Source organism: Hemicordylus capensis, chromosome 6, assembly GCF_027244095.1.
Source record: "Hemicordylus capensis ecotype Gifberg chromosome 6, rHemCap1.1.pri, whole genome shotgun sequence".
In the NCBI taxonomy this organism is placed as follows: domain Eukaryota; kingdom Metazoa; phylum Chordata; class Lepidosauria; order Squamata; family Cordylidae; genus Hemicordylus; species Hemicordylus capensis.
The window spans coordinates 128,966,146-128,986,383 of NC_069662.1; the positions used below are offsets into that span (position 1 = coordinate 128,966,146).

Genomic DNA, 20,238 nt, shown 5'->3' on the forward strand with positions numbered 1-20,238 from the left:
CTCAGAACTGGTTGAGGGTCAGTGAGGGATTTGGATCCCATATGGAGCTGCATTTTGGGGTTGCTTGCCTCTGCAAAGTACCTGAGGTTGTGTGTGTTATTTATTCATTATTCATGTTTGGCTGTTCAGAGCCGAATACTGGCACAGGCCTCTCTCTCCCTCGCGCGCGCTCTCTCTCTCTCTCCCTCTCTCTCTCTCTCTCACACACACACACACACACTTTGGTAGAATGACAGTGGGGTAAGTTCTGTCCTTGTGGAATAAAAAGAGCCTTGAGCTGTGCTATGTCAGACCAAAGCCACAAAAACCAAAATGAGGTGCCTGGCTGGGAAGGCAAATCAGCAGAAAGATTAATTTCAGAATTGTTTTAAACAAAAAAGAAGATAAAACCTAATAGAAAACAGGGAATGGTTTGGACAGTATTCAGGATCGGAGTCTGTGTGAGATGTCAGTATATCTAGTAGAAATTTAAAGGGGGATGTATTAGATTAGTAATCCAAACAACATCACCTCTACCTGCTCTCCTCTCTCATTTTGTTTGTTTATTGTGCTTTTCATTCAGTGGCCTTCCTGACAATCAGGTACATTTTAAAACAAACAGGACCTATGCTCTTACCTTGTTAATAATACCTTTCTTTTTTCTCAAGGGTGAACATGGTGGTCGAGGGAATAAGGGTGAACGTGGATCTAAGGGAGAGAAGGTAAATTAGCAGAAGCAAAACTTATTTCGTTAAAGTAATGCAGGACTAAATTAAAGCTTTATTCAATTACAATTCAAAACCTATGAAATGAATCATTCTTTGTGGTGTGATTAGACAGGGGAAGGTAAAATCCCCTGAGTCAGTGGGCCACCGCAGTTCCTTGTTAAACATTTCCAGAGTCTACTCATCTTCAGAGCTTTCTGATTATTTTGGTGGGGCTCCATAGGAAGAAACAATTCCAATCCTGAATTCCATCAGGAATCTTCATTCCTTTGCAAAGTTCTTTGAGTTACCCAGCTAGACTTTAGCACCTTAAAGAATCCCAATGATCACATTATTTACACCCCCTCTGAAGGTGCTGAATCTTGGAGACCCTACTTCATTAGGTGGGTATCACTAAAGGATGACCCTTGAGGCATGGGTCCCCAATGAATTGTTAAGAGCTGCAAATCTCATCGGCCACCTCCCTCCTCTGTGACCTCTTCTAGAAAGGAAGTGGAGCAGTGGAGGCCCCTGCACAGAGCATGGGAAGTAGCTCCTCACCTCACCTAGCTCTCTGGTGCTTCCACCTTGCTAGGTACTGTATAATAATATTAGAGACCTGGAAAAAACACATGTAATTATTCAGTGGTGGGGGAGTGATTGAGTTGAATTATCAAAAGGTAGACTGTGGGCCCATGTCCCTGGATCTTTTACATACCTAGCAATGCCGCTGGATCCCAATGAGGCGATTCTCATGACCACAGGAAAACGGGCTACGGGAGCCGAGCCTGCTTCCCCATGGTTGTGTGCTGCCACGGGAAGCAAACCTCGGTAAGTACCCCCCTTTAAACGAGGTTAATGGAGTGAGTGCTCGGCTAACTCCATCTAGTAGTGCAAGTAGACCCCTGACCCGGAGGCTACAACAAGCTTCCCAGCCTCAGGGGTCTCCCTCGGATGCCCTGCGCAAGTGCTGGGACTTCTGGAATCCTGGGACTTGCGGGGACCAGGCAGCTCCCAGTCCCCGCCACCCCTACCGGCTCCGTGACAGAGCCGGTAATCATGTGGACAGCTGATCCAGCCACCCAGGGATGGCTTGTCTGTGGGGAGAGCAGGCTCCCTGCAGATGCCCCGCAGACGCCCTGTGTGTAGAGCCTCATTGTCTTCTTCCAGTGTCCATGCTTTTAAGCCCTATCTGCTATCCTAGCTATTGCTTACCAGGCAGCCTCGTATCCAGCCTGGGTCCCCTCTGTCTGTCCCTCCTATAATCTGTGTTGGATTATAATGAAGTATGTAGAGCAGGGCTTCTCAAATTTGGGGCCCCAGATGTTGCCCGACTACAACTTCTGTCATTCCCAATCCCAGTGGCTGAAGGCCATTGGGGATGGGGGTGATGGAAGTTTATTATTTATTTATTTATTTTACATATTTTTATACCGCCCAAAATTTACATCTCTAGTTGTAGTCCAGCAACATCTGGGGACCCAAGTTTGAGAACCCCTGATGTAGAGGAATTTCCACCTCACCGTTGCTTTGAGATAGTTTCCCTTAGATGTCCTATTCAGTCCTGGATAGGAGCCACACTCCATTTCCTCAGCTCTTTCTTTCTCCCAACTAACATCCTAAATGCTAGCTCCATATTGTCCTTCTCCCACATTTTGTACTTCTTGTGGGTTGCTGCTTGCCTTCTGTTTGAATCGGGCTCATTCATTTCCTGAATTGTTTAAAAATGATTGTATCCGAGAAAGAATAAAATAAAATACAAAATGGTTTATGATTTGCAAGGGAAGATTTGAGAGCATCTCTTTTAGTGAAGAAGCTTCATATCAGAGAGAAAATTCAGGTATAATTTTTCACATGTTTTCTTCTGTGAAAGTGGTATTTGTGGATTCCTATAGCAAATTGGATTTACTTGCCAGTTGTTTTTTTAATCCTGATCAGTATTTTATAACCACTATCAAACTTGTGCTCTGTACTTCAGTTGTATAAAAATATAATTGCCTTTTCAGAACAAAAAAGCATCATTTACTGGTTTCTTCCATGGTTTCTAGGGTGAAGCTGAGAAAGGAGAGCTTGGAGAAAAAGGTGCAGAGGTATGTAGATGATTCTTATAATTATTATAAGAGCCTATCCTATAAAACATATAAGAACCTATCTTATATAATTCTTATAAGAGCCTAATTATAATAAGAATTATAATTCTTATAAAAGCCTATCTGTGCAAAGAACTCTAGTTTGGTTTCTTGCAAAATCTGCCCATCAACCTTTATGCTCTCTGATAGCCAACTTCTCTTGATGCCTTTGGCTGATACCATCTAATGTCATGGAGGGGTCAGAGCCTCATTGGCTACCATTAACTTAGCTGTGCTGATTTCACACAGAGTGGGACCTAAGCAATTCTCAGGTGCCTTATCCAAGACTAAGAAAGACTGGGAGGCCTTAACTTTGAAATAGTGAGCTCTACAATGAACTTTTGTTAAATCAACCTAAATAATTACTGGCCAGAAGCTATGGGCCTTCACATGATGCTTCAACAGTAAATGCACCTGGTTAAACAACTTTGAAGTCTTTTGAGATGTGATGTGTAATCCTTAATGTATTGTAATGTAAAAATATAAGCCAAATGTTTACCAGCAGCAAAATGGGTCATCACTGATTTCAGCAAATCAATCCTGTTGTAGGTACGAAGATGTGCTCATAATCATTTTAATTCAGCAATCTATCCAGTATATGGGAGTTATAATGGAAATACTTCCCTTACCCATGTGTTTAGGGGAAGCCAGTTTGTGTGGTGCTGTTCTGTGCATAGGAGTCTGTGTACATAGGGTCTCTATGTAAAGAAATGATTGTACAGGTTGGCTTTCTTCATTGAATGCATGGAAAGGAAAGTGCTTCTATTACAACTCCCACATACAGGACACGGTGTAGGATTTGGGAAGAAGCACATTCTTTTAATTTTTTTCTTTAAAGGATGGCATCTCAATTCTGCTCCCACCCCCAAGTTATGCATTCTGGTTTTTATTGTGTATGTTGTGCTGATTTAAGAGTTTAGTTCATAGTCATGGTCTCAGTGGCTGATTTCCAGACCAATGTTGCGCTTGTGTAGTCAACAAAGTTGCACTACTGCCAGAAGCTCACATACCTATGCAAGGTTGTGGGGATATTCACAGTTGTAGTTTTGTGCAGAAGTTCCCTGCAAAATGTATGAGGAAGAGATGTCACAGCAGTCGGTGCGCTTCTGCTGTCTTTAATCATTCTGTTCAGAACAGGCTGGATAGCTCCTTTTGCAAGCTCCTGACTTAGCGCATCTGGCTAGCGCAATATTTTTGCACATGCGCAGTATTAGCCTGGATGCTAGCCAATGTGTATATGTAATTAGCCATGGTTGTGGTTAATTAATGCATATAACTAGTATCTAATTGCTTTACATATACTTTTAAATAGCCGTAATGACTATTTGTTTGTTTATTTGTTTGTTTATTTAAAATAGGGAAGTTCTGGTTATAAGGGAGACAAGGTAAGATTGTTAAGAGTATTAAGCAATGTATTACAAACTTTAATCTGTTGAGCAGTTCTGCTTTTACACTGCAGGGGCAGCCCTTCCATGAGGCAAGGGGAGGCAGTCACCTCAGTTGTGGGTAGGGGAAGGAGCCCAAGGGGCAGCCACGGATGCCCTCCACCACCCACTGTTGCCAATCTTCCTTGCATCACCGGAGCATGGTGTTCATGTTTCCTTCCTTGGCCCACTGAACTGGGGTGCACCTCTTTTCCCTCAGTGAAGCCCCTGCCCCTGCCCCCACTCCCTGGCTTTGTGTGATACTCTGAAAGGGTATCACACATGTCATCACCACCACTATCTCAGCAGCATGACCTAAGCAAATAGTTGGTGTGTCATATTTGCCTTAGGCAGCACAATGTCTTAGACTGCCCCTGGACACTGAATATGAAGAAAAGATTGTAAAGAGTGGGGCCAAATGGTCATGAAATGCAAAGAGTACATGCTGTGACATAAGGTGACCAGAACAGTAGGGTGATCAGAGGTTGTATAGCTCGGGTATGAAGGTGTAGGCTTTGGGAATGTATGAAGATGGACTGAACACTGATATGCTTGTAGTTCCAAGACATATGAAGTATGTGGCTCATACACTTAGAAGTGTTTACCATCCTGGATCTATATGATTAGAGTAATTGGAGAATATTGCATTTCAAACCCTTACATGAAAATATAAGAAGTTCTGGTAAGAACTAATTTGCCTATGTTGCTTTCACTAAAGTTTAAATCAGGGATTCTCAAACTTGGGTCCTCAGGTGTTATTGGACTTCAACTCCCATAATCCCCAGCCTCAGTGGCCTTTGGTTGGGGATTATGGGAGTTGAAGTCCAATAACACCTGAGGACCCAAGTTTGAGAATCACTGGTTTAAATTGATGATTACCATCTTCAAATGCATGCACTTTTTGCTGTAAAACACCAACTGCAATAAGCAGGGTACGGTAAAGCAGTAGTTGCCAGAGCCATGTCTGTAAGAACAGGGTGCACTGTGCAAAGGTGGAAGATGGCAATGAGATAAAGATGTCATCATAAATCCCGTTGGTGAAATGTCCCTGATGTGGCACTAAATTTGATCCAAATTGGTCCAGGTGTTGCAAAGTTGTTGCGGGGTGGGGTGGGGAACTCACAACCACCATCTTGAAGTGGGTGGAATTCACTTATGGGATATCAGGTTTTACATCTTCTATAATCTTAACATGTATACCAAGTTTGGTGCAAATCAGTTTAGGAGATCAAATGTTAGCCCAATTTCCACCCCAAAAGGTCACAGAGCTGCCATCTTGAATTTGAGTGGATGACATCATCACAAAATACGCCATTGAGGTGTCGCTATGTGGCATCACAACTGTACTAAATTTGGTCCAAATTGGTCCAGGCATTTCAATGTTGTTAAGTGACACACACATGGACACACACACAGAGACAGCAAGGTGATCTCATAAGGCTACTTACCATTAAGAAAGTAGGCTAAAACACCATTGAGGGTGGATGGCATCATCACAAAATATGCCGTTGAGGTGCCCCCATGTAGCATTACAACTGTACCAAATTTGGTCCAAATCAGTCTAGGCATTGCAAAGTTGTTAGGGACAAACATTAGAGACGTATGGACACCCACAGAAAAACCTCGTAAGACTGCTTTCCATGAGGAATGTAGGCTAAAAATGTTAGCATGAAATATCACCATAAAGCTATGCCAATTATATATATATGTATTTGTAGGGTGACAGAGGAGAATGCGGAACTCCAGGACTGAAAGGAGACAGAGTAAGTTGAAACTAGTTTAAATGGGTTGTCATATGCATATCAATGTATCAACATTTTGTTCAGTGCTTTCTTTGTAAGGTGCAAAGGATTGGATGCTGCCTAAAATGGGTGATCTGGGGGCAGGGGAAGTTGATTTTGTTCCCTTGTTGTGGACAGATCACTTCTTGGTTAGGTTGAGACTGCTGACAAATGACCCAACTCTGCAGAGGACCAGTTAGGCCACCCCTGGATGATGAAGCTAAATGAAGAACCCAGGGCTAAGTGCCGGATTAACCTAGTAGCAAAAGTACCATATGCTACGGGCCCTGCATTTTCGAGGGCCCCGCACTAAATGTTTGCAAGCTGTCTGGTGAAATCGTCATCTTACCGCATTCTCACAATCTGACAATGCTGTTGTTTACATGTCAGGGTTGCTGAATGCTGCATGGTACGTGTTGTGGGTTCTGCGTGTGTGCAGGTGTGTGTTGGTTGGCTCCTCTAGAGTGATGGTTGAGGAAGACTCTTGATAAATTGGACATAATGTAGGCTAGAGCCCATTTCACGTGCTACTCTATGGCACTGACAGTGATAAAGAAATCTTATTTCCCCACGACCATCATATTTGCTTAACATCAGTTAGCAGAGTTGTTCCAAGTGTTGAAGGATTTATTACAATTGAGTCTTCAAAAAGCAGCTACACTACACTAGCAGCATATGAAGAAGTTTTAGGCGATCATGTAACATGTGTGAAGACAAAAGAGCAGTCGTTAGCAGCTGGCAGTTAAAATGAGGAGAGAGAAAATTCACACAGAAACCATATGTCAAGCTTGCGGAAATATAAGGGAAGAGCTTGTCCGTCGCTCAGCTTTTATTGAGGGCAAGATGAAGAAGGCATTGGACATCTGTAAAGGATTAGAAGCCATAATGGATTATGTCCTTGAGGAAACTTCTGAACAGGCCAAAGTTCTCATCACCCACAGGATTCCCACTTTCAAAAGGAGATTAAGACATTGCCAAAAATGAATCAGAGATTTAAAATAATAAAAAAATGAATAAATGAAGCAGAGACCATGCCAGTAGAAAATGACCTGTCATGATGGTCATTTAATCAGACAAGTATGGAGCAAAAGATCAAGAGCGCAGCTCTGATATTCAGACACCCATTTGTCATCTGGAGGGATTGGCATTGCTGAATAACTGACTGTACTGCTGGATGTCCTTACACAACTTCTTGTCTTGTTTTGTTTCATAGAATTTACTGCATAGAATTCAGCAATGCTTACTAGTGTTTTCTCACTGCTCAGAAGCCTGGGTTTCCCTCAAGCCCAGCCAGTGCAGTCTACAGCTTTCAGAATAGATCAAAATACAAATAATTGCTGCTGTTTGGTCTTCCAAGAACAAGCTTAGGCATGTTTATTTCCATCATTAGTCTTTGTTTCTTGGTAACAGCACTCACTGAGATATATACATTCAAGGGGGCCACTCATGAGAGTGAGCAAGAGTGGCTAAAGGGGAAGAAGGGCGTTGCCCAAGAGAAAACGGCTCACTATTATAATTGCCTTTTAGCTTCTCTTCCCTCCCACCCCCCCCCCGCCCAACATGAATCCATAAAATGGATGGAAATTGCCAGTGAGATAAGTTTCTAGATTTTCAAATGCTTAGTTCCCAACAACAAAAAGCTATTGGTATGGGAAATGTCCTCAGGTGTATAATTGAACAGGGGGAAGGGGGACAAATGTCCCCAGGCTACCAGTCTCCAGAGAGCACCAACAGCCTCTCCCCCCACCCTACGTACTCCAACTCTTGGGTTACCTGGACACCAGGCGCCCAATGTCACCAAGTTGCACTGTCACCACCAGGCATGGGGCCAACCTGCCTCTGTGCCGCCTGCTGGTTGTCTGTTCACCCATTGCTTCTGCCAGGTGGTGTGCTCCCTTGGTTAGCTGTGGCATGGTCTAATAATATTAGATGCCTGTGCCAGTGTAGTGATGTCATTAGACCATGATGAAGCCTGGCAAAGGGAAGCAGGATGGGCAGGCAAGTGGTGGGTGAGCAGCAGGTGAGTGGTAGGTGATGACTACAGTGATGAGGGCCACCCCAGATCTCATACCAGGGCCACCCTCATTGTTGCTGCACCACTGAATGTCCTGTATATTCTAGATTGCAACCTGGAGTGAAAGCCATATATCGAGTTGTGAACTGAAATACAGGTGAAACTCGGAAAATTAGAATATTGTGCAAAAGTCCATTAATTTCAGTAATGCAAATTAAAAGGTGAAACTGATATATGAGACAGACGCATTACATGCAAAGCGAGATAAGTCAAGCCTTAATTTGTTATAATTGTGATGATCATGGCGTACAGCTCATGAAAACCCCAAATCCACAATCCCAGAAAATTAGAATATTACATGGAACCAAGAAGACAAGGATTGAAGAATAGAACAATATCGGACCTCTGAAAAGTATAAGCATGCATATGTATTCAGTACTTGGTTTGGGCCCCTTTTGCAGCAATTACTGCCTCAATGCGGCGTGGCATGGATGCTATCAGCCTGTGGCACTGATGAGGTATTATGGAAGACCAGGATGCTTCATTAGCGGCCTTCAGCAATTCTGCATTGTTTGGTCTCATGTCTCTCATCCTTCTCTTGGCAATGCCCCATAGATTCTCTATGGGGTCAGGTCAGGTGGGTTTGCTGGCCAATCAAGCACAGTACACTGTATACTTTTCAGAGGTCCGATATTGTTCTATTCTTCAATCCTTGTCTTCTTGGTTCCATGTAATATTCTAATTTTCTAAGATTGGAGATTTGGGGTTTTCATGAGCTGTACGCCATGATCATCACAATTATAACAAATTAAGGCTTGACTTATCTCGCTTTGCATGTAATGCGTCTGTCTCATATATCAGTTTCACCTTTTAATTTGCATTACTGAAATTAATGGACTTTTGCACGATATTCTAATTTTCCGAGTTTCACCTGTATGAGGGTATTCTTTGCTATTCCTTTTTGTAATTAACATGAAATTAACCTGGTTTAACTGTCATGGCTCCCACCAGGAAAGCCTAAGCATCTTTATTTGAGAAGGTGATGAGTTTTTTTTTTTTAAATAGACCATTTGCACCTTCCCTCATATGTTGTATTTTTTACCTGTGAACTGTCCTCTTAAATATAATCAACATTATAGCTCAAAGTTCTAATCAGTGCTTCATTACGGTAGGGCAGGATGTAATCATGCCACAAGGAGGCAGTGGTGAGACCACTATTAAAAAAGCCCTCCCTTGATCTCTCCAACCGGAACAGGCCTGTTTCTAACCTCCCCATTTTGGTCAAGGTGATAGAGCATGTAGTGGTGTCTCAGCTGCAGAGGGTCTTAGATGATACGGATTATCTAGATCCCTGTCAATATGGCTTCTGTCCTGGATTTGGACTGAGACTGCCTTGGCCACCCTAGTGGATGACCTATGCCGGGAGCTTGACAGGGGGAGTTCGTCCTTGCTGATTCTGCTGGAACTCTCAGCGGTATATGATACCATCGACCATCCTTCTGGACCGCTGGTCGAATATGGGGACTGGAGACACTGTTTTTGAGTGGCTTTGGTCCTTCTTTGGGGGAGGGTCCAGAAGGTGGTGCTGGGGGACTACTGCTCGACTCCTTGGCCATTGGCTTGTGGGGTCCCGCAGGGTTTGGTCTTGTCCCCCATGCTCTTCAATATCTACATGAAATCACTGAGAGAGGTCATCCAGGGACATGGACTGCGTTGTCAGCAATATGCAGATGACACGCAGCTCCATGTCTTGTTATCACCTGATCCTAGGGAGGCAGCGGATGACTTGAATAGGGGCTTGGAGGCTGTGATGGGCTGGATGTGGGCTAGTAAACTGAGATTGAATCCAGACAAGATGGAGGTGCTGTTGGTCAATAGGATAGCCAATCAGGATGAAGGGGTCCGATCGGTTCTGGATGGGGTTGCACTCCCCTTGAAAGAGCAAGTGCACAGCTTGTGAGTACTTCTGGACCCAGCTCTGCTTTTGGAAGCTGAGGCGGAGGCGGTGGCCAGAGGTACTTTTGCACAGCTTTGGCTAGTGCGTCACCTGCATCCTTTTCTTGAGAAGGCAGAACTTGCTACAGTTACCCACGCCCTAGTCACATCGTGGCTGGATTACTGTAACACTCCCTACATGGGGCTGCACTTGAAGAATATTTGGAAACTGCAGCTAGTGCAAAATGTGGCAGCTAGGATTGTATCTGGAGCTGCATATTGGGAACATATTACACCCACTCTGAAAGAGCTGCACTGGCTATCAATTTGTTTCCGGGTCCAGTTCAAGATGTTGTTTTTGACCTTTAAAGCCCTTAGTTAGAATGCTCTCCCAGCTGAAATCTGCTCTTCAGTTTCCTTGACAGTTTTCAGGAAAAAAGTAAGGATGTGGCTCTTCACCCAGGCGAGTGAAGAATACAATGAGAGTATTGTGTTGCTGTTTTTACTGCTACTGCTTTGTGTTGTTGTTGTTGTTGTTGTTGTTGTTGTTTTATGGGTTATTAAATTTTTATAGAGAGATCATTTTTATATTTATATTATCTGTACTCTTATATTACGATAATTTTTGAGATCTGTACCTCTGTATTGTAATTATGCATTGTTTTAATTATATTGTAAACTACTTTGAGATTACAGTCACCCCTCACCTATCATGGGTTTCCTAATCACAGATTTGAGTATCCACGATTGGAAAACTGTCACCACCTGCGCCAACTGTGACTAGAATATTCATGGTTTGGCACCTTTCCCCAAAAATTTGGGTGTTTTTTGGGGGGGCAATTTCTGGGGGTCAGGGGATCATTTTTGGGGGACAGGGGGGATTTGTTCTATTTTTTCCTTCATTTTAAAGTACTTTCCCGATCGTGATCCCCCTAACCCCGTTTCCCATTACTCTCAATGTCTCACCTACCATGAATTTGCCAACCGCGAGGCTTTTCAGGAACAGAACCCTTGTGGTTGGTGAGGGACAACTGTATTTTAATGATAAGCAGTATATAAATTGAATGAGAGAGAGAGAGAGAGCAAGCAAGCACATTCTTTCCATTCCTTTCTTCTCTGTGACCCTGCTGCAGGCCTATGTTTTGGAGCCATGCATGGGAGGGTTCTATAACCCTGTATAATAATAAACCTCTGAGTTACCAACACTTACATGGATCATGAGGACAACAATTCCCAGGAATAGTAGTCCTGTTCAGATTACTAACAGGTTACACTGAATCCCTGGAATTGGGGAGGGGGATTGTGGCAGAAGGCTCCACCTTTGAGCACTGCATGTTCAACTTATGCATGTATGCTTTGTACATGTGACTGGGAATCATGAGCAGTGTACCCTGTAACAGGGGCTCCTAGATGTCGTCGACTATGGCCACATATAGACATAATAGGTAACCGGAGGTCCCTTTGACTCCAGTTTCCAAAGTAACAGCAACTGAGGGAACTGAATTGAGGAAATGGGAGTTGAGTAGGGGTGTGCACGGAACCGTCTAGCCTGGTTCCGTTCGAGGCTGGACTGGCCTCGAACGGAACCAGGCCAGTTTGGTCTGGTCCCAGTTGAACCCACTGGTCTGGTCCGGGGGTGGTGGTGGTCTACATTTTTTTAATTTTTTTTTTAAATTAGTGATAAATACCTGTAGCCCCTTTGGGGGGCTTACTGTAGGCTGCAGGGAGGGGTCTGCAAGGGTTCCCCCTCCCCCTGCCAGCCTCCCTCATCACCTCCATGGCAGGGAAAATGTAGTATTTTTTGCCCTTTCTGGCCTCCATAAAGGTGAGCGGTGGCCATTTTGGCCACCACCGCGCATGCGCAAATGCCCTCTGTGAGGCCTGGCATGGCCTATGACCTTGCAGAGGGCATTTGTGCATGCGTGGCAGTGGCCAAAATGGCCGCTGCTCACCTTTACGGAGGTCTGATAGGGCCAAAATTACTACATTTACCTGGCCGCGGTGGTGATGAGGGAGGCCGGCGGGGGAAGGGGGAACCCTCATGGACTCCCCTGAGGCCTACAGAAAGCCCCCCGAAGGGGCTACAGGTATTTATCACTAATTTTAATTTTTTTTAAAAAAATCGAGGACCTGTCCAGTGGTTCGGTTCCGGTCCGGACTGAAAGGGGGGGGGGTGTTTCAGTTTGATCCCAAACCCCCAAATATCCAGAATGAACCACTGGGCTGCCGGACCAGTTAGCATATCCCTAGAGTTGAGTGAAAAGTCCCCCAAACTCCACTCTGAACCTTTGGTCAGAGTGGAGTTTCACCACCCTTAACTCTGGTTCTGTGGCACCAGCATTACCTCTGAATGCTGGCACTGCAGTTTGGGTCCCATTAAACTGGAACTGAGGGAGAAAGCTCCTTCCTCACTCCAACCCAACTGACTGTACAGGCTGTCCTGTCAAGAAGGAAGCCTGCACAGCCAGCTCCCCCACCCCTCTGCAGTTCACTGACTGCAGAGAGACAGCTCTCTGGAACTTCCAAATTCAGATGGGAGAGCAGAGGGATTGGCATGCAGAACTACAGGTCCATTGGACCCACAGTTCCATGTTACATGTGAATTTGGCCTACAGCTTCCATAATCCCCAGCCAAAGACTGTTGCAGCTGGGGATTATGGGAGTTGTAGTCAACAACATCTGGGAATCCCTATTACAGGGAACACTGATCCCAAGCTCTCCAATCGCAGAGAGAGCCTTTATATGAACCAACTCTATGGAGGTAGAAGAACAAATAGTGCTGAGAAGGCAGTGGGAGGAAGAGGACATTCTTCCCATCCCCACTTACACCTGTATGGACTGAATATTGCACCTGTATTAGCAAGGAGGGAACTGAGAAGTACTTTAGCCACATGCCATATCAATCAGAACATGTTCCTTTTTAATGTTTGTTTTCTTTTATTTGCACAGGGGCTGGAAGGCCCTTTTGGCCCAAAGGGACCGAGAGGCCCTCAGGTGAGTCTGTGGAATGGTTGTCAGTATTCCAGCATCAATAGATTTGTGATACATGGTTGGCTTTGGTATACTTCTCATTGAGGCCATAAAACTGTGTGTAACATAGCAAAGTCCTTTTTTAAACTTAAGTTTGAGATGCTGATAGGGAGTGCCTGTGGATAACATGAAGCAGAGAGAACCAAGGGGCAGAGGCTGAAGTTAGGGTTTAAAGCTTGAGTTCTTATCACTAACATCAACCTTTTTTTTACCAGAGAATTAAAAGACAGTCCATGTAACATTCATTTTCAAACAAGGATCTAAAGGGAGAAGCAGGAGATTACAGACCTACCAAGCAAAGGTCTCTCTCAGATAAATTGCCTTACCTAATGCTTGGTTGAAAGAAGCATTAATAAAGCTAATAAAGCTGGATCTGGCAAACATCTAGAAGAACAAGCCTTGCTGAGGAAGAATCAGCATTCTGCAAACTGCATGTTCCTGCAAGCTTAGGAAGTGAAAATGGAACATACAGCAGCATAATGTTGTTGCATACATTGATAACCATAATAACTCAATTAAAATTCTCTGTGCAGAAGCAATATACATCTGAATACTAGATGAATATGATGGATATTTATATACCGCTTTTAAACAAAAGTTCCCAAAGTGATTAACAGAGCGATCGATTGATCGATAGATAGATAGAATGACTCTCTGTCCCCAAAGGGCTCACAATCTAAAAAGGAAACTTGAGACAGACACCAGCAAGAGCCACTGGAGGGATGCTGTGCTGGGGATGGATAGAGCCAGTTGCTCTCTCCTGCTAAATAAAGAGAATCACTACTTTTAAAAGGTGCCTCTTTGCTCAGTTAGACAACCAGTGTGAAAGAGCTGTTGCCTTCATGCTCTGTTTGTGGACTTCGTAGCGGTATTTGGCTGGCCACTGCTGAAACAGGATGCTGAATCCATGGTCCAGTCCAGCAGGATTCTTATATTCTTGTATGTGCTTTGGCAGCAGGACCTCTTCATTCTAGGAACCCAAGCAATGGATTGGTTTGTTCTGCTATGTTCTCGGGCAGTCCAAGTGTTCTTCTCTGTTTTTTAATCGATAACACTCAAAGGGAGCCGGTTGTCATGCTCTTGGTTGGGGCATTTACAAGCTCAACGTTCTGTTCTGCAACCGTAGTGCTTAGCTTAAAGTAGAACTGTGAGAACATTTTTGCCTTCTCAGTGGAACTGCTGACCCCTCGCCCATCCACTGGCAATTCTTTAGTCTTTGTTCTGGTAGAAAAATGTCTAGTATTTCCTCATAAATGTTTCCCTCTGCTTAAGAGGAGTTCCCATGGCAGCAAATTATATGGAATTTGCTACTGAAGTGCCCTGGTTATATATCATAGGGAATTTAAGATGGGATTTTCTCAAATGTTTTACAACCAATTATAGCATGTTGCATTATTGTATAACTGTATTCTGATCTGATCAAATAATGTGTTATTACATAATTGAAGGAAACTGTTATGTTGCTGTCAAATATTGATTATGTTATACATGCCTTTGGCTTCAACCTTGAGTTTTTCAGTCCAGGTATCTACAATCTTCTCAAATTAAATTGTCAAATTAAATTGGGGAAGGAATGGTGACTCCTATGACAGTTGTACAGCACTAGGCCATTTCTGAATTAAGACTGAATCTTGTTTGTATCAAGTCATGGGAGTTGTTTTTGAAACTGGTGTTGCTTTTCAGGGCCTGATTCTCCCTTAGCACAATATTCTCAAGGACAGTTCTGGCTGAAGAGAAGAGCAGCTCTGAGCATACAAAGAGTGCCCGTCCATAAGGAAGGCACAAATAAATCATATGTATTTATTTAATATGATAGATAGATAGATAGATAGATAGATAGATAGATAGATAGATAGATAGATAGATAAATAAATAAATAAGCAAGCACTGAACCAAACAAACAAGCACTGAACCTTGAATGACCAACTCATGTTTCCAGAGTTAGAAGGCAGAGTTCTTTCTTTGTGACCTGACATCTATATTTTAACAAATTTAAGTTCATAATTTGGATAGCCATAGTGCCTAGTCACTAACAGAACATGCAGCAACAGAAAACTAATATCACTACAGCAATTCCCCAGAAGTATAAGATGAATATGATAATAGGTATACTGAGTATACCTATATACTCAGGTATATAGTGTAGTGGATTAAAGTCTTTGTCTCAAAGCAAGCTCACGTGAGGGAAAGAAATGCTGAATCAACCCTGCTGAGCTGCAGGACTAGGTTTCTCCTAAAATTCTTCTGTACTATTGATAGGTTCAAAGGCTGTCATCACCACCATGCTGCTTTATCAACAGAGCTTGAACCTCCCTCAGCTTGTGGTGGAATCCCAGGGGAAACTCTTATTTATTTTGCTATTAGATAAGTACAACAATTTCCCATTTGTAAGCTTACACAGGATGAGAAAAACTGTTAGCTGCTGAGCATTTGAGGATGTGTTTGCCCCAGAGAACTCCCCCCCTTCCCCCTCTTTTTCCTGAGTTAAAAACCAACTTGGAGAGACTTGTGAAAAGAAAAGACTTAAAAACAGTTCTATTCAAGTACTACACACTACTTCTGTCTGAGGCTTTCTCAGCTTTAAATACGGCCAAGAATACTTAATAGGATTACAAAGATAGTTTGTCTTAATGCAAGTTTAAATGTTTATAGAGCAACATTTTTGCAACACCCTAGGTAGAATGGGCATAGGCTAGTGTTTCTTATTTTAATTACATTGCAGATAATCAATACTAGAACAGTATCAGGGATATACAAAGCACAGATCAAAGAAACAGAAATTCTAACACAAAGTCTGACTAAACAAACTTTCCCCTAGACAAAACGTCCCAAAGCCAAAACCCAGGCTTCCTTTCCTTGAATTCACCAAACTCCAGAGGAGAATTCAAATTTCCTGCCCTCCTATCTTTCAAGGCTCCACAGAGTCATTTTCCTGCTGCACCCATCCTCCATGGCCACATGTCCTTCTCTCCTCTAACAAAGACCTGTCCTTCTTGTTCCCAGAATTCCCTGCAACCACCCTCTAGGTCCCACCTACCTGGTGTGTTGAATGGCTGCCCTGGAGTTCACCAGCATGTCAGTCAACAAGAGTTCACTCCCTGTTAACTCTTTAGGGGGAGGGGTGACTGATAACTACAAGAGGAACCTGAATAGGTATACTCAGATTCAAGAGAGCCTATTGAACTCTTGGAATGATTGACTTGTAATAATTTTTTGGTCTGAACTTTCCCTCTTGTTTATATTAAAGGCCCAATTTGATCTCAGACTTAATAGAGAAACTGGGATATTGCACTGAAAGGCAGTTCCACCAAAGGAAGCAAAAAAGCAGCGCCAAATAAAGAGCAAGGGCCATTTTCTTGGTTCACCATTAAAATGAATGAACACAATATGGCATCCTCATTTCTTGCAAGGATTCATGTACCTCTTTACAGGTGCCTTTTTGTTACTAGGTGCACAAAGTTGTGATTAATATGTTATTGCTAGGAAACAAATATCCCTTGTTTTATTTTGCTAAAGGGAATTGGTGGCCCTCCAGGTGAACCTGGTCCAAAAGGAATTCAAGGAAATAAGGTAAGATACAGTACATGTGATATATAATTTTAAAGGCTGGGATCTAGAGAGGATCATACATGCATGAGGGGGGGGGGTGGTTTCAGCAGCACCTTTTGTGCCCTGACCTTGATGTCTTCTGGGGAATGTGGAAAGCTGCCACCAGAAGTGGGGAACAGAAAACATCCCATGCATACATTGTTGTTATTAGGCAACATCAAAACTAGCTAGTCATGACTGAGCACTGTTGAAATCAATGAGACCCATTAGTCATGACTCATGACTAATTTAAGACCCATTCATTTCAATATAATAGTGATTAACAGTCTGGATGCTGCCACCTATTTATTTATTTATTTATTTATTTATTTATTCAATTTCTATATCGCCCTTCCAAAAATGGCTCAGGGCAGTTTATACAGAGAAATAATAAATAAATAAGATGGCTCCCTGTCCCCAAAGGGCTCTCAATCTAAAAAGAAACATAAGATCGACACCAGCAACAGTCACTGGAGGGATGCTGTACTGTGGGTGGAGAGGGCCAGTTACTCTCCCCCTGCTAAATAAAAGACAATCACCATGTTAAAAGGTGCCTCTTTGCCAAGTTAGCAGGGGTTGTAGCAGTGGTAAAGGGTTTTACCACTTTATATATCAATTTTCAGCAAAAAGTGGTTTACATATCCAATATGATCAGGTAAATAAATTATTTTAAACTATGTTAATGTTTTAATAGTTTTATATTGTGAACCGCCCAGGGACTTTTTTGTGTGGGGCGGTATATAAATTTAATAAATGATAGTAATAGTAATAGTAATAGTACATGGCACTCGGCCGTAATTTTACATTAGGTTAGAAAGAATGAGGGCACATGAGTTTATGATACAACGTAACACTTGGCTAAGATATTGACAGTGGTTAAGGTGACATGTTTTTCCAAGTTGCTACTAATAAGCGGAACATGATAAAAGGTATAGCACATTTGCATAAATATTTTGGACTTCCTGGAAAAAATGTTGGATTCCTTCCAACCTACTTTTGTTTTCTCTTTAGTGAACCAAGCAACTAGTGACCTCTGTTTGAGCTGTGAATTGAGTGCTTTTTCCTTTTTGCAAGTTAATTAGCTCCTTTCAGATGTTGACTGAGTTTTACTGCATGAGATAAGCCACCCCAGACACTTGCATCAAAGTTAGTGCCTTCAGTTTCAAAAGAACAGCAGGGTTAAAGTTCTTTCTACCACAGATTCCCTCAACTCTGCTTTTGACAGTATAGGAAAAGGCTGTATCTCAGTGGTAGGGCAGAAGGTCCCAGGTTCAATTCCTGGCATCTCCAGGTACAGCTGGGAGAGACTCCTGCCTGAAACCCTGGAGAGCCGCTGCCAATCAGGGTAGATAATACTGAGCTAGATGGACCAATGGTCTGACTCAGTAAAAAGCAGCCTCTTCTGTTCCTATAAACAGGCTTGGACTGGCTCACCGAGCAGCAGGGCATTTTCCCGGTGCACCCTTGCCTGGAGCGCCCTGCTGCGCTCAGTGGGCTCTCCCCGCGCCAGCTGCCCGGCTCCCCTTTCCCCCTCTCCTTGTCCGGAGAGCCCCACCTCCTCTCCTTCCGATTGGTCATGAGAAGTAGGCTCAGACTGCCCTTAGGGCAACAGGGCATATTCCCGGTGTGCCCCACCCACCTCACCCCACCCTTAATTACCCATTCTGCTCAAAACCTGGCCCCTCCCCACATACATTCCACCACCCTCTCAGTGCCCCCAGTCCGGCCCTGCCTATAACACTGGTTTTTGTTGAGGAGAGCTGATCTTGTGGTAGCAAGCATGACTTGTCCCCTTTAGCCATTGATAGACCTGTCCACCATGAATTTTCCTCAGCCCCTTTTAAAGCCATCCAAGCTGGTGGCCATCACCACATCCCATGGCAAGGAATTCTATAGATTAATTATGTGCTGTGTGAAAAAGTACTTCCTCTTGTTGGTCCTAAATTTCCTGACCTTCAGTTTCATGGGGTGACCCCTGGTTCTAGTGTTGTGAGAGAGGGAGAAATTTTTCTCTCTGTCCACCCTCTGCACTCCATGCATAATTTTATATGCCTCTATCATGTCTCCCCTTAGTCGCCTCTTCTCCAAGGTAAAGAGGCCCAGAATACTGTAGCCTAGACTCATAAGGAAGGTGCTCCAGGCCCCTGATCATTTTGGTTGTCCTCTTTTGCTCCTTTTCCAGTTCTACAATATCCTTCTTAAGATACGGTGACCAAAGCTGTACGCAGTACTCCAGATGTGGCCGCACCATAGATTTATATAAAGGCATTATAATATTAGCATTTTTATTTTCAATCCCCTTCCTAATGATTCCTAGCATGGAATTAGCCTTTTTCACAGCTGCCACGCACTGAGACAACACTTTAAATGAGCTATCCACCATGACTGCAAGATCTCTCTCCTGGTCAGTCAACTCCCAAACTTGGGGAGGATGCTTGTCCTACTCAATTGATGATCGTGTGATCTAGCCTCAAGTCTGAGTGGTTTAGAAGATCTCTCTCTCAATAATCGCTTGTATTACGAAACATGATCTAACCTTTCTCCCCATGCACTCTGATGGGATATCGCCTTTGGGTAAAACCATAGTGAGAGGCTACTCACCATAATCAGAGCTCCCCAAACTCTTAGCAATATAAAATGGTGGAGGGGAGAGCTTAAAGTGGAAAACTGTGAGTGTAGGGAAGTTGCTAGTCCTTCTTGATCTGCCACTTTCCCCTTCAACCTCCTTCAGGTCATTTTTTTTCCTGGTGGTGCCCAAAGACCTGAAATGAAGTCCCTCCAGGAGGCTTTACACATAGGGCTTTTACTTCAAATCTCCTCCAGCATGGAATGTGCTAGTTTACATATTAGCTGTATTTTCCCTGAAGTCCCTATGGGCTTTCGGGGACCAGTACAGACAGGACTCTGTTTTCCCCCAAATCAAGGCTGCGCATTCTGCTTAGCCCAAAGTATGTCCAGCTTTAAAAAATCCTCTAGTTTCAGCAGCTTTTCGGGGTGGAGGTGGGGGAATCTGAGGCTTCTGTTGAGCCCCTCCACTTCTCCTTTGTGGATGTCAACTGAGCCTTTTTTTTCTGAGCTGATTCCATTAGCCTGCAATTTTCTTTATGGCCGAGAGAAAGCAAAGCTCTGATTTCTGCTATAAACTTCCCTCCCTGCCTCTTAAATCATCTTGTGGGGTTGGGGACATGAGGTGATGAAGGCAGTCGCTTACAAAGGCATGGGTTAAGCATTCTGCTGTTTGATCATGCCGGTCTTCCATTCCTCTGTAACTGTCAGACTAACAGCAACAAAAAACCTCTCTCGCTCTCCTCCTCTCTGATGCGATTTGTGATTGGTTGGCGGAAAAACCCAGAGTAAGCCAGTGGGAACGCACAGGAAAAAGATCTCAGGGAATGTGGACAGGCCATCTAATCCCCCGAATTAAACTGCCTTGAATCTGCTCCAAAGCAGATTCGCTCTTTGGATACCCCGGGGCATAAAGTCATGTGGGATAAACTGCAGGAGAAAATCAATTGGAGAGAAGCAGTTTTGGGGGCAGAGAAGGGCAGATAGGGCCTTCTCCCATCCACCCTTTCTCTTCTTCCCACTCCATGTTATACACATTTGTCACAATCCATATTTTAACACATGATCATGCCAGTTCCACAAATGGTT

General features: G+C 43.5%; 1 protein-coding gene across 1 annotated transcript in view; it reads left to right on the forward strand.

The window, feature by feature from the left end:
- Nucleotides 1-20,238, forward strand: part of COL28A1 (collagen type XXVIII alpha 1 chain) — a 128,643-nt gene that overhangs the window by 13,232 nt on the left and 95,173 nt on the right. Inside the window, exons 6-11 of the mRNA XM_053262460.1 lie at nucleotides 648-701; nucleotides 2,732-2,773; nucleotides 4,171-4,197; nucleotides 5,955-5,999; nucleotides 12,916-12,960; nucleotides 16,513-16,566. Coding sequence (XP_053118435.1) covers nucleotides 648-701; nucleotides 2,732-2,773; nucleotides 4,171-4,197; nucleotides 5,955-5,999; nucleotides 12,916-12,960; nucleotides 16,513-16,566 — 267 coding nt within the window. The remainder of the gene's footprint in view (nucleotides 1-647; nucleotides 702-2,731; nucleotides 2,774-4,170; nucleotides 4,198-5,954; nucleotides 6,000-12,915; nucleotides 12,961-16,512; nucleotides 16,567-20,238) is intronic.